Source organism: Poromitra crassiceps, assembly GCF_964638095.1.
Source record: "Poromitra crassiceps genome assembly, chromosome: 5".
Lineage (NCBI taxonomy): Eukaryota > Metazoa > Chordata > Actinopteri > Beryciformes > Melamphaidae > Poromitra > Poromitra crassiceps.
Genome location: NC_139642.1, coordinates 39079546 through 39091735, shown reverse-complemented (window position 1 = coordinate 39091735; position 12190 = coordinate 39079546). Strand labels below are relative to the sequence as shown.

General features: G+C 44.0%; 1 protein-coding gene across 1 annotated transcript; it reads left to right on the top strand.

Annotated features, from left to right (window-relative positions):
• Positions 1-2561: 2561 nt before the first annotated feature.
• Positions 2562-7809, top strand: exosc5 (exosome component 5). Its single transcript, XM_083636452.1, has 6 exons — positions 2562-2675; positions 4304-4417; positions 5854-5975; positions 6120-6260; positions 7213-7302; positions 7623-7809. The coding sequence occupies exons 1-6, from the start codon at positions 2576-2578 to the stop codon at positions 7716-7718; spliced, it is 663 nt and encodes a 220-aa protein (XP_083492578.1). The 5' UTR covers positions 2562-2575; the 3' UTR covers positions 7719-7809.
• The last annotated feature ends 4381 nt before the right edge of the window (positions 7810-12190 follow it).

The window sequence follows — 12190 nt, the reverse complement described above, 5'->3', positions numbered from 1 at the left end:
CATAAAGTCGCCTTTCAAAGCATGACGTTAGATTATAACAAACTAGTTATGTGGCTTAGCCTTCCCAAATGTTGAGGGTCGTTTTTTAGAATTTAATACATAGAATTGGGAATGTTACATTCAATTTCATTCAGACTGCCTGGCACACAATCTCCGCCATTTTCACACGGAGCTTCCACAGGAGGAGGGAGGGTGGGACATTTGGTCCCAGGCCCGGCCCCGGGCAAGATATGCGGGGGCCCTGTGAAGAGGCTCTGGGTTATGGGCCCCCTGAGCTCTTGGGCCCCTGGGCCTGGTAGGTCCGTTCGGTAATACATCCCTGTCCATATATTAAAAACATGCAAGAAGCTCGCCGCCTGACCAGACTGACGACGACCGAAGATGGACCCCGGCGCTGTATGCTGAAAGCTGCCCACTGCTCCTGGCTGCCCATCGGAGGAGGACATGCCATGTCTGGGTTATCAGAATCAGAATCAGAATCAGAAAGACTTTAATGATCCCCGGGGGGAAATTGGGACAAGTTACAGTTGCTCGTTCACATAACACAGATAGCATAAAATAAAATACACAGTAGTAATGCGATAGTAATAAGCAGAAGAAGAAGAAGAAGAAGAAAGAACACAACATAGCATGGAATAAACAGTATAAACAGTAAACAGTATTAAATGCAATAGGAGCATTTAACAAGCAGAGACTGTATTTCACCAGCCACCATCAGCATGGGTGTGTGTGCGGCTGCAATGCATGCATGTGTTGTGGGTGTCTGTGTGACAAATAGGGGACTCTGAGGCTGGCCAGCGAGACTAGAGGGACTCTAACCCCGATTCTGACCTGACCCTAACCCCAACCAATCATCACTCCCCGTGTCCCTCCGGAGGATCCATTCTCGACTTTTTTCTACATCGAGGGTGCTGATGTCATCACTAAGCGGCCCCAAGCGAGATACATCTAACTGCAGACCCGCAGAGCCAGCTGGCTACGCCTCTTGACACGGTCTGGCTACGCCTCTTGGCACGGTCTGGCTACGCCTCTTGACACGGTCCAACAACGCATTAAGAGTTCGTGTGTGTCAGTTCTGCCCAGGCTAAGAGCCCCTATCTCGGGTACCATAGACCCAGGCAGGTCCCCTTACCTCCACACTGCCTCTGCCCAGGCTAAGAGCCCCTATCTCGGGTACCACAGACCCAGGCAGGTCCCCTTACCTCCACACTGCCTCTGCCCAGGCTAAGAGCCCCTATCTCGGGTACCACAGACCCAGGCAGGTCCCCTTACCTCCACACTGCCTCTGCCCAGGCTAAGAGCCCCTATCTCGGGTACCATAGACCCAGGCAGGTCCCCTTACCTCCACACTGCCTCTGCCCAGGCTAAGAGCCCCTATCTCGGGTACCACAGACCCAGGCAGGTCCCCTTACCTCCACACTGCCTCTGCCCAGGCTAAGAGCCCCTATCTCGGGTACCAGACACCCAGGCCAGCCCCCTACCTCCACACTGCCTCTGCCCAGGCTAAGAGCCCCTCTCCCGGGTACCACAGACCCAGGCAGGTCCCCTATCACCACCCATCCACTACCCAGGCCTGGAGCCCCTCTCCTGGGCACCAGAGACCCAGGCAGGTCCCCTATCACCACCCATCCCCTACCCAGGCCTGGGGCCCCTCTGTCAGCCACCAGACACCCAGGCAAGTCCCCTATCACCACCCATCCACTACCCAGGCCTGGAGCCCCTCTCCTGGGCACCAGAGACCCAGGCAGGTCCCCCTCCACTACCCGCCCTGCCCCTCACCTTGCCCGGGTACCACACCTCCGGCAGAGACCCCCCACCTCCAGGACCTTGCGCACCAGGGGGTCCTGTGCCCCCCACTCTTATAACGCAATATCCACTCCAACAAGGGGATTATTCCTGAGAATAATTTTAATATTGATTGTAATTCTTGCCATTTTTGTAATACAGAGATAGAGACAACAGATAATTTATGTTTTTCACTGGATTAGCTACTAGCTTTTGGTCTAATTTGAATTTATGGATTAAATATAGCATTGATGCACTACCACCATTTATACTTGAAACTGTCAAATTTTGAATATTCATTGAAGGTAAAAAAAAATAATTTTTAATGAACAATGTAATTATTTTGACCAAATATTTTATACAGAAATGTAAATACTGTATAGCAAAACTCTACTCTGTCTACAACCTTTAAAAAGGATTTAGAAACATTTTCCAAATCCATAAAATATACATATGAAAAACAAAATGTGTTGGGTGAGTTGAAAACGAGCCTAACTACGCTCAGTGTGGAAGATAGAAAGCATAATTGTTCTTGTAATTCTTTAAATCAAGAGAAAAATAACGAGTATTTTATTTTGTGTGGAAGATAGAAAGCAACGAGTATTTTATTTTGAAGGGTGATGTGTATACCAGACCGTGTCAAGAGGCGTAGCCAGACCGTGTCAAGAGTGTCAAGAGGCGTAGCCAGCTGGCTCTGCGGGCTCTGCGGCGCTGCAATTATATGATGTTGCCCCAAGCTGCAAAACACATTACGTCATACGCTCGCGTCTCCACTTCACCGAGCAGCACGATGATGGAGGTCTCTGGCGCTTCAAACGTTTCACTGAGGGAGTTTGGCTGCGAACAGAGTTTACTGTCCCGGCCCGACGGCTCATCATCCTTCATCCAAGGTAGCGAGACAGAAAAACACCACTCAAATTCCTCCTTTACGGTATAGGAGCTGGGCTAGTCAGGCAAGGCTTCCATGCTTGATTTGCACTCACACAATTTTAAATTAAGTAATTCTCCGTACAACAGCTAAAATTCAGGAAAGTGAAACGTCAAGCACTGAATGTTTGTCTTAGGGTTTTAAAATTAGGCTAACGTTAACGTGGTTTACTCATTTTCACGCATTTTGTCAGGTCAAAACAGAGAATTGTTGGGACTTGCTCACCCACGTATTGACGCGCCGCCGCCCCTAGACCAGCCAAATACCAAATACCCGTATGTGATAAAGGAACGCACGACAAGTCTCAGAATAGTGACCCCCCCCCCCCAAAACCCCCTGTTTCTTCTTTGCCCCACTTCAAACAGTGTAGACTAAATTATAGAAAAATAATCATGGCTACCAGCCCCAGGTTATATATACCAGGCCATTTATAATAACCAAAATAATAATCAATATTGTCTCAGCCGTGTGTTTTGCTGTGCCATGAATGGGGGATGGCAGTGTTACAAAGGTGATGGTTTTTGACCAATTTTATTTCAAGAGGGATGGTATGCCCTCACATCCCCCCTGAGTCAACTACTGCACACCCATTTAATTTCTTCAATGTCAGGCCTGTCATTTTATGATTTTGCCGTTTATCAGCGATGGAAAATTGCAACCGTGTTGAGGAGTCAGGCCTTTTCCTTAAATTCAGGCAGTGAAAATGATTATAACATGTTCTTATCATTTTTTTCAGTTGCCTGTGTGGCAGGTCATTGCAGATGAACAAATACCTGTTGGTTCTACATCATAGTTTTAATAAAAAGGGAAAATGTGTGATGATGAACTACTCTACCTCTAGTGAACTGATATTGCATGATTTGGAAACTTGATTTGTTCACTACCTCCAAAAGTGGACATTTTATATTTCAAAATCAATCATTAATTACACCAGCTGGCCTCTGTCAATGTCTGTCTTAAATTATTTAATGTTCCCCCTCTCAGTGGTTTCAGTACCCACTTTGTCCCGTTCAGATGCTCCATCTGCAATTTAACACTACCATGATTCAAGCTCCATCTAGACTGATTTCCTGTTTTTACTATGGCAATAATTCAATTTAACGTCTTTCATTGGAATCATACCGTCATAATATGAAGATATTTCATATTGTGACACACAATTCTACCATCTAAATTTATAACATTTTATTTTATTTAAAAACTCAAAATGAGATATGAAACATTTCAAGGAATATTCCTTGAGCCTTATTATGATATATCACAATATATATGTATGTGTATATATATATAACACACGTGTGTGTGTGTGTGTGTGCGTGCGTGCGCGTCTGCGTGTGTGTTTATATATGTATGTGTGTGTGTATATATGTATATGGTGTGTATATATGTATATATATATATATATATATATATATATATATATATATATATATATATAGTATATCGATATCAAAGAAAGTTATTGTGATTATTATCATGTTATTGATTTCAACCATATGACCCAATCCTAATTCCTACTTGTGCGTGTTTTATTGTATATTTATTATCTACATATTCAATTTAATAATTTCCTCTTGTGTTTTTCTGAAGGAGACACCAGTGTGCTGGCTGGAGTTTACGGACCAGCGGAGGTGAAAGTCAGCAAAGAGATCTACGACCGGGCAACCATGGAGGTGGTGGTGCAGCCCAAAGTGGGACTGCCAAGTAAGCGTTCCTCATGCCGCCGCCGCTGTGGTCTGTCGATTTGTTTCTGCATTTTGCTGAGTTGGCATTAACACTCTGGGGCAGTGCTTCCTCTTCAGTCGATGAGTTTATTTTGTTTCCTCTTTAGATGTATTGCACTTTGTAGCTTTGTTAAGAAATGCATTTGCATTTTAGTTTTTTTTTTTACTCTGAATAAGACGCTGCTTGCATTGAAACGTTAGTTTTTGTACCTCATTAAATTTGCCTGCCAATGATTTTGTGTGCTCCAGTCAATTCAACTGTTTCCAGTGTTTGTTTGTTTTTGTAATTTGATTATTCCACATTGTACATTTACGTGGCTCAGAGTGAGGAGGCATGTTCTTTTAAGATTATTTATTTTTTGGTGGCATTTATTTGATCAGACAGTAGGCAGACAGTAAAGGTGGGGAGGGAGAGGAGATGACGTAGCAAAGGACCACGGGTCAGATTCAAACCCGGGTCGGCAGCGTGTAGGACTAAGCCTTTGCTCACACCATACACCAGAGCCATGCTAAAGCCATGCTGAAGCGCAGTATCACGCTAAACCGGTCACACAAGAAGCACTCTCTTTTCCTCAGCGCCTCGCTCGGCGCGCCTTGCCCCCGCCCACACAACTTACATTGACTTCATGCCTGGCAGCTTCACGCTTGGAAAATACAACCGAATCCTGAACAGTCGCTTCGGCGTGGCGTGGCGTGCGGCTGGTGTGAACGGTCTCACCTGTTAACAAGGACGCCGAAATGAAACTGCGTGGCTTCAGCGTAGCTTCAGCGTGGCTTTGGCATATGGTGTCAACGAGCGCTAAGCCTTTGTGGTACGCACTCTACCAGGTGAGCCACCGGGATGCCACAGGCGGCACGTTCTTAACAGTGCTACTAATGGATATGCATATACTGTTTATTGGATATACATACTGTATACATATTGCATAGAGCAGTGGTTGTCAACGTGGGGTCCGGGGGACCACGAGGGGTCCTTGAGGGGGTTCCAGGGCGTCCCCAGAAAAGTGCTACATTTTAAACTTCACCATTATTTAATTTAAGAAGTTAACACAATGAGATAATGTAGAATAATGAGTGTTTTGATCATAAGATCACTGTTATCCACAGAGGGTTATGGAATTCTGGTCTATGATTCTGGTCAAAATCATGATCCATCAAAATATATTTTCAGATTTGGGTCTGAGCATTGAGAGACATCAAAGGGGGCTCGGTGGCCCTAATGTAGACTAAATCTCAACTAAAAAAGTTGAGAATCACTGCCACAGTATAATAATCCTGCTGTGTAAAGACTGTCTTACCATCACACACCACAAGGGGGAATCGTTTAGCCAGTTTGCCTGCAGTCCAAATCAAGCAAGTACAGACAGACTCAGCAGCTCAACCTTTTTGTATGTTTTCTGTTTTCTTTTTCTGTAGGTGTAAGAGAGCGGTCACAGGAGCAGTGCGTGCGTGAGACATGCGAGGCGTCTCTGCTCGCCTCCCTTCACCCCCGCTCCTCGCTCACTCTCATTCTGCAGGTGCTGCATGACGACGGCTCGGTATCCTTTTAGAGAAATGCAGTCCGGTGAGGACGTTTCTGTCGCCGTAACGCACACAGGCCTTACTCCCTTTGTGCTGGGAAGGTCACGTTCACATCTGAGATAGCCTCGTGTCCCGGTGTCACGTCCTTATCTGGGCCCCAGCTGTTGTCCTGCCTCTTGAACGCCGCCTGCATGGCTCTCATGGACGCTGGTCCTCCTATGAGCTGCCTGTTCTGCGGCGTGACCTGCGCCATCGACAAAGAGGGTCAAATCATCACAGACCCCACTGCAGCACAGGAAAAGGCAAGTGCATTTTTGTGGAGCTGCAACCATCGATAGAAAGTTAATCGCCAACTATTTTTTATAATCGATTAATCGTTTAGACTCATTTTTAAGAAACATAAATCTCTTGTTCCAGCTTCTTAAATGTGAATATTTTCTGGTTTCTTTAGTCTTCTATGACAGTAAACTGATTCTCTTTGGGTTGTGGACTGTTGGTCAGGACAAAAGAGGCGATGGCTGGAGGATGTCATTTTGGGCTTTGAAGAAAATGTGATTGACATTTTTTATTTTTTATTTTTTTTATATAGACCAAATGACTAATCGATTAGTCGAGACAATAATTGTCAGATTAATCGATAATGAAAATAGTCATTAGTTGCATTGTATTGTATTAAAGGAACCCTCCCCCCAAAAAACACTTCAACACAGCTCCAAAAGCAGCCACTGGCGATTGTTTTCTTCATTCTGCGATGTATTTTTCTCTTATCCCTCCCTGACAACCGGCCAAGTAGAGACAAGGTGACGTCACACTGAGATATTTCCAGTGCAGCTGCAATGGATTTTGATAGCAGAAAATATATATCGTGCTCTCTCTCTCCACCCACACACGTAAGAGCCACAGCCGATTGGAACAAATTCAGGCCCATTCTCTGGGGGTTGTTGCAAGGCGTTGTGGGAAATATAGGAAATCACTAGCTGAAGTAGAAATCGACCTGGTAGGTTGAGGGGGATGTGCACACACACACACACACACACACACACACACACACACACACACACACACAATTACAACAACACTTCATTACAAAATAGCTCCCAAGAATGCGTTGAACATCACAGATTATGATACATAACTGTGTAAGAGTATTCAAAAGTGGATTTTTCCTTTTAATGTTTTGGAGAGTTCTCTTCTGCATGTTAGAAAAAACCTCACTGTATGTTCTAATCTGTTCCTTTTTGTTTGCTCTCTCAGGAAAGTCGAGCTTTGATGACCTTTGCTATTGACAGCACAGAGCGCAGAGTGATGATGTCATCAACCAAAGGATCGTTTTCAGTTCATGAGGTCAGTAGATAAATATATTTTTTTCTTTCTTTTCCTAGGGACATTGTGAAATTAAGAGTGATGAATGATCTTGCCTAATACCTGATTTCAGGGAAGTGAGTTTTTCCTTTGGATACACATTACAGCGCTGTTTAAAAAATAGACTTTGCTCCTTTCATGTTTGCTTTTATGTTCCTGATCACATCTGTGCAATTCTCGTGCCAGGTCCGATGATGGCGAGACGTTTTCGGTGTCTTCACTTCACGTGTCGATACCCGCGGGGACATCACAGACATTTAGTATTTTGCGAAGGTTCTTAATTTGTGTGTGTGCTTCCACAGCTCCAGCAGTGTATAGCAGTCAGTCAGAAAGCATCAGAGAAGATCTTCCAGTTCTACAGAGATTCTGTCAGGCGGCGATACTCCAAAACCCTCTGATGGAGAAAATGGCCTCTTCTCCCCCCCCTTTTTTTCTTTTTTTTTCTTTTTTTTAACAGACCATACAAACCTTTTTGTTGTAATAAAATATTCAGCAACCATTTTTGGGCTACATTTGTTTCAGTCCAGTTGTTCGTGGTGGTGTATGGTGGTTGGGTTATTATGCATTCATTCAAAGTAAAATATTGTAGTCGCACTCATATAGTGCCAATGCAGAATTATTTATGTCATAAAGAATTCTCTGGGTCTGGGTTTTTTAATATAAGACCATAAAGTTTACAGCCTTGTATTAAAAAACCTGGACAAAGACTGCATTGCTGTAGAAATGTGTTTTTTGTTTGTTTTTATGTTGTAAGTCAAAGCATTCTACTTCAGAGCGATGGGACTGTGGCTACAATCTTTTACTTTGAATCTCTGTTCCTGGTTAATATTCATCTACGATCCAACTCCAAGATGATGCCTTCAGCCTTCAATCACAATGACACGGGAAAAAGAAACAAGCACACTAAAGTTCAAGATGATGTGCAAATTAAAGGAGGAACAATGGATGTCAAATGAGTGCATTTATTGGGATTCTTTTCTTTTTGTATTTACATATAACTCAATACAATGATGTGACCTGGGAAAGTACAGTATATCTCATATACTAATATATTCAATTGCCACAACATTTGATCTTTATCGCCTCACGTGTGTTCTCTTCTCACTTCGTCCGTTCATTCTCCATTTGAGCGAAATCTTAACCCCAGACAGATCTGACCAAGGCCCATCTCATGAAAGCATGAGAGCTAAAGGTGTTCTGATCATCTACACATTAATGCTTCCATATAAATGACAAATCTGTTGTGGGGATTCAACTGTAACAACAAAGGGGGTTCTGCCATCAAAACCAATGCCCAGTGGAGACAGGATTGCTTAGGATTGTCAGAACTGGATGACGGTGTTTAGTGCGGTTTCATCACCGCACGCCAACGGTCGACAACATTTAGATGTTGAGATATCGCAGGTTATCAAGTGCACATAGATTGGTAGTAGTGACCATCACCCTTTATCAACTCAGTCTTGATACAACACTGGTTTTGCGGGACACAAAATATTAAAATTTGAAATCAATAATGGGTGATCCAACTCTGGACTCTATAAAACTATACATCATCTAAATAGAAAACTTTTTTTTTTCCTCAGTGGGACTTCCCTTGTTCAGCATTTTGTTTATGGCACATGTAACCTCAAACCAATATGGCAAGAGTTTTTATTTATTCAATTATTTTTCTATCAAAGCTATTCTTGCAATCAGTCAAGACCAAATGAGGGAAGCTGAAGCTTGGAGCAAGTTTGACATGGCAAAGTGCAAACTCACCATGCAGTTCTTTTTTCTTTTGTTGTTGCTGTGACTGAGATGAACTTTAAACTGACTCATGCATCAGATGGACGAGCACTGTGTGTCTTATCCAATAGGGTCACGACCTGGACACTGGCTCATCAAAACAAAAGGGGTGTTAAAGGAATAGTTCACCCAAAAAAGAAAATTCTGTCATCGTCTACTCACCCTCATGCCAAATGAAACAGGTGAAATTTGTTAGTCAACAAGTGAAGTCAATGCCCTCATTTGTAGGAGTGGGGGGGGGGAGGGGGGAATTGATACAGTATAGTATCGCAATATTTTGTGGGCAATATATCGTATCGAATGCCAAGTATCGTGATATTGTATTATACAAAATGTCAAGTGAATACAACATTCATGACAGGTTTTTATGACAGTGTTGGTCAGTCTGTCTGCTTGACAGTCCCATTTTTCCACAGACGAAACCTTATCTCTCTCAGATAAAACAGATGTTGACAAAGTTTTTTCCTTTGGGGACATAATTTGCAGTTGAAAAAAGGTAATAAATTACAATATATCGCAATACTCAATATATCGCAATACTAGCATATCCCAATATCCCAATACTATCTTATTGTGACTTAAGTATCGTGATAATATCCTATCGTAGGGCATCTGGTGATTCCCACCTCTACTCATTTGGCAAGAGGGTGAGTAGATGATGACATGATTTTCATTTTTAGCTGAACTGTTCCTTTAACAGTGTTTACCTTGTGACACATCTGAGTGGAACACTTAATTCTGTAAGTTTGCGTTACTGAAAGCAGGAGCTTCTTGGGGATTTCAGGTCCTGTGTTGTCGGGGAGGAGAAAATAGCAGAGTCTATATTTGGGGTTGCAGGGAGCAGTGTCCCGGTTGCTTCTATTAATGGAATAATTCATACAAGCTTCCCCAGAGTTCTTCCCGTGTACTTGTACTTTCCTGATCAGGTCTGCTCCGCGCTCTGCGTGTACTTGTACTTTCCTTTCAGGTCTGCTCTGTGCTCTGCGTGTACTTGCACTTTCCTGATCAGGTCTGCTCCGCGCTCTGCGTGTACTTGTACTTTCCTTTCAGGTCTGCTCTGTGCTCTGCGTGTACTTGCACTCTCTGTGTACTTGCACTTTCCTGATCAGGTCTGCTCCGTGCTCTGCGTGTACTTGTACTTTCCTTTCAGGTCTGCTCTGTGCTCTGCGTGTACTTGCACTTTCCTTTCAGGTCTGCTCTGTGCTCTGTGTGTACTTGTACTTTCCTTTCAGGTCTGCTCTGTGCTCTGCGTGTACTTGCACTTTCCTCTCAGGTCTGCACTCTCTGTGTACTTGCACTTTCCTGATCAGGTCTGCTCCGTGCTCTGCGTGTACTTGTACTTTCCTTTCAGGTCTGCTCCGTGCTCTGCGTGTACTTGTACTTTCCTTTCAGGTCTGCTCTGTGCTCTGCATGTACTTGTACTTTCCTTTCAGGTCTGCTCTGTGCTCTGCGTGTACTTGCACTTTCCTCTCAGGTCTGCACTCTCTGTGTACTTGCACTTTCCTCCCAGGTCTGCTCTGCACTCTGTGTACTTGTACTTTCCTCCCAGGTCTGCTCTGCACTCTGTGTACTTGTACTTTCCTCTCAGGTCTGCTCTGCACTCTCTGTGTACTTGCACTTTCCTCTCAGCTCTGCTCTGCACTCTGTGTACTTGCACTTTCCTCTCAGGTCTGCTCTGCACTCTCTGTGTACTTGCACTTTCCTCTCAGCTCTGCTCTGCACTCTGTGTACTTGCACTTTCCTCTCAGCTCTGCTCTGCACTCTGTGTACTTGCACTTTCCTCTCAGCTCTGCTCTGCACTCTCTGTGTACTTGCACTTTCCTCTCAGGTCTGCTCCGCGCTCTCCGTCTCATCTCCTGTCTTGAAGCACTTTCTTTATTCCTCCATATCCTGAGACACTTTTGCCAACTTGCATTGCCCTTCTTTAAAACTCTTGAACACATTTTTCTGAATAACATTATGGCACGATATTTCATTCATTTAGTAGTTTTGTGTGTTTCAACATAAAGAAACATCAGAAACAACATAGCAGAATCAGTCCTATATCTGCAGGTGAATGTCTTGTGTAATGTTGTGTTTAAGCCCCCAGGGAGCAGGGATTGCTGGGTGTGTTTGTGCGGTGACTCCCTGTGGGTGTCCCACACTAGAGGTGGGCCTCGGGCAGTTCATCAGACCCTCCCACAGCGATGTCCATCAGGATGAGCTGCTGCCACGTCCTTGCTGTGCCCTTCTTCTCATAAATCTGCAGACTCTGTCACTGATGTCCCACCTCCTCCCACGTCCCACCGCAGACAGGACCGCACACTCCCTCCACCTCCCATTACTCATCCAGTGTTTGATGGTGAGATATCTACAATGCTGTGATAACGTCTGCTTTTCTGAAAGCTTTACATGTGAGGAGTTTCAACATGATATATTCACTGTTTGGGATGAAAATGTGACACCTATCCATACAAAATGACGATTACCACAGAATTAAAGGACAGGGGCATCCCAGTGGCTCACCTGGTACCACAAAGTCTTAGTCCTTTGCTCGGCCGACCCGGGTTTGAATCCGACCCATAATAGTCCTTTGACGTGTGTCATCTCTCTCTCTCACCACCTTTCCTGTCTCCCTACTGTCCTGTCAAATAAAGACAAAAATGCCCCCCAAAAAAAGAAAAAGAAAAGAAGGAATTAACAGATGGCAGCTAACTGAAGTCCTTGATTGACAAAATAATAACACTTTAATACAACAGACTGAATCATTTATATTCTGGTGATATTGAATGATGAATTTAAGCTTTTTCTTCATGTCTGAAGAACATCTTTCCACTAATTCCTCATCATTGAATTATGTCCTAATCCAATTATAAGTGATTATGATCAATACACTGCTCTCAGTTTTGTTTGCACAGCCCAGTCGAGGCTTCTTCATCTCTGTGTAGGCGGAACATGTATCCAGGCAGGGGTGGAAGAAGGAACAAAGATTGTGATTTTTTTTTTTTTACATTTCCAGGTGGGGTGATCAGGTGGCGGCGTGTGGACGATGTTTATGGAAGTGTAGGGTCTACTTCTGTTGTGTATCCCTGCACGAGAGCTGCTT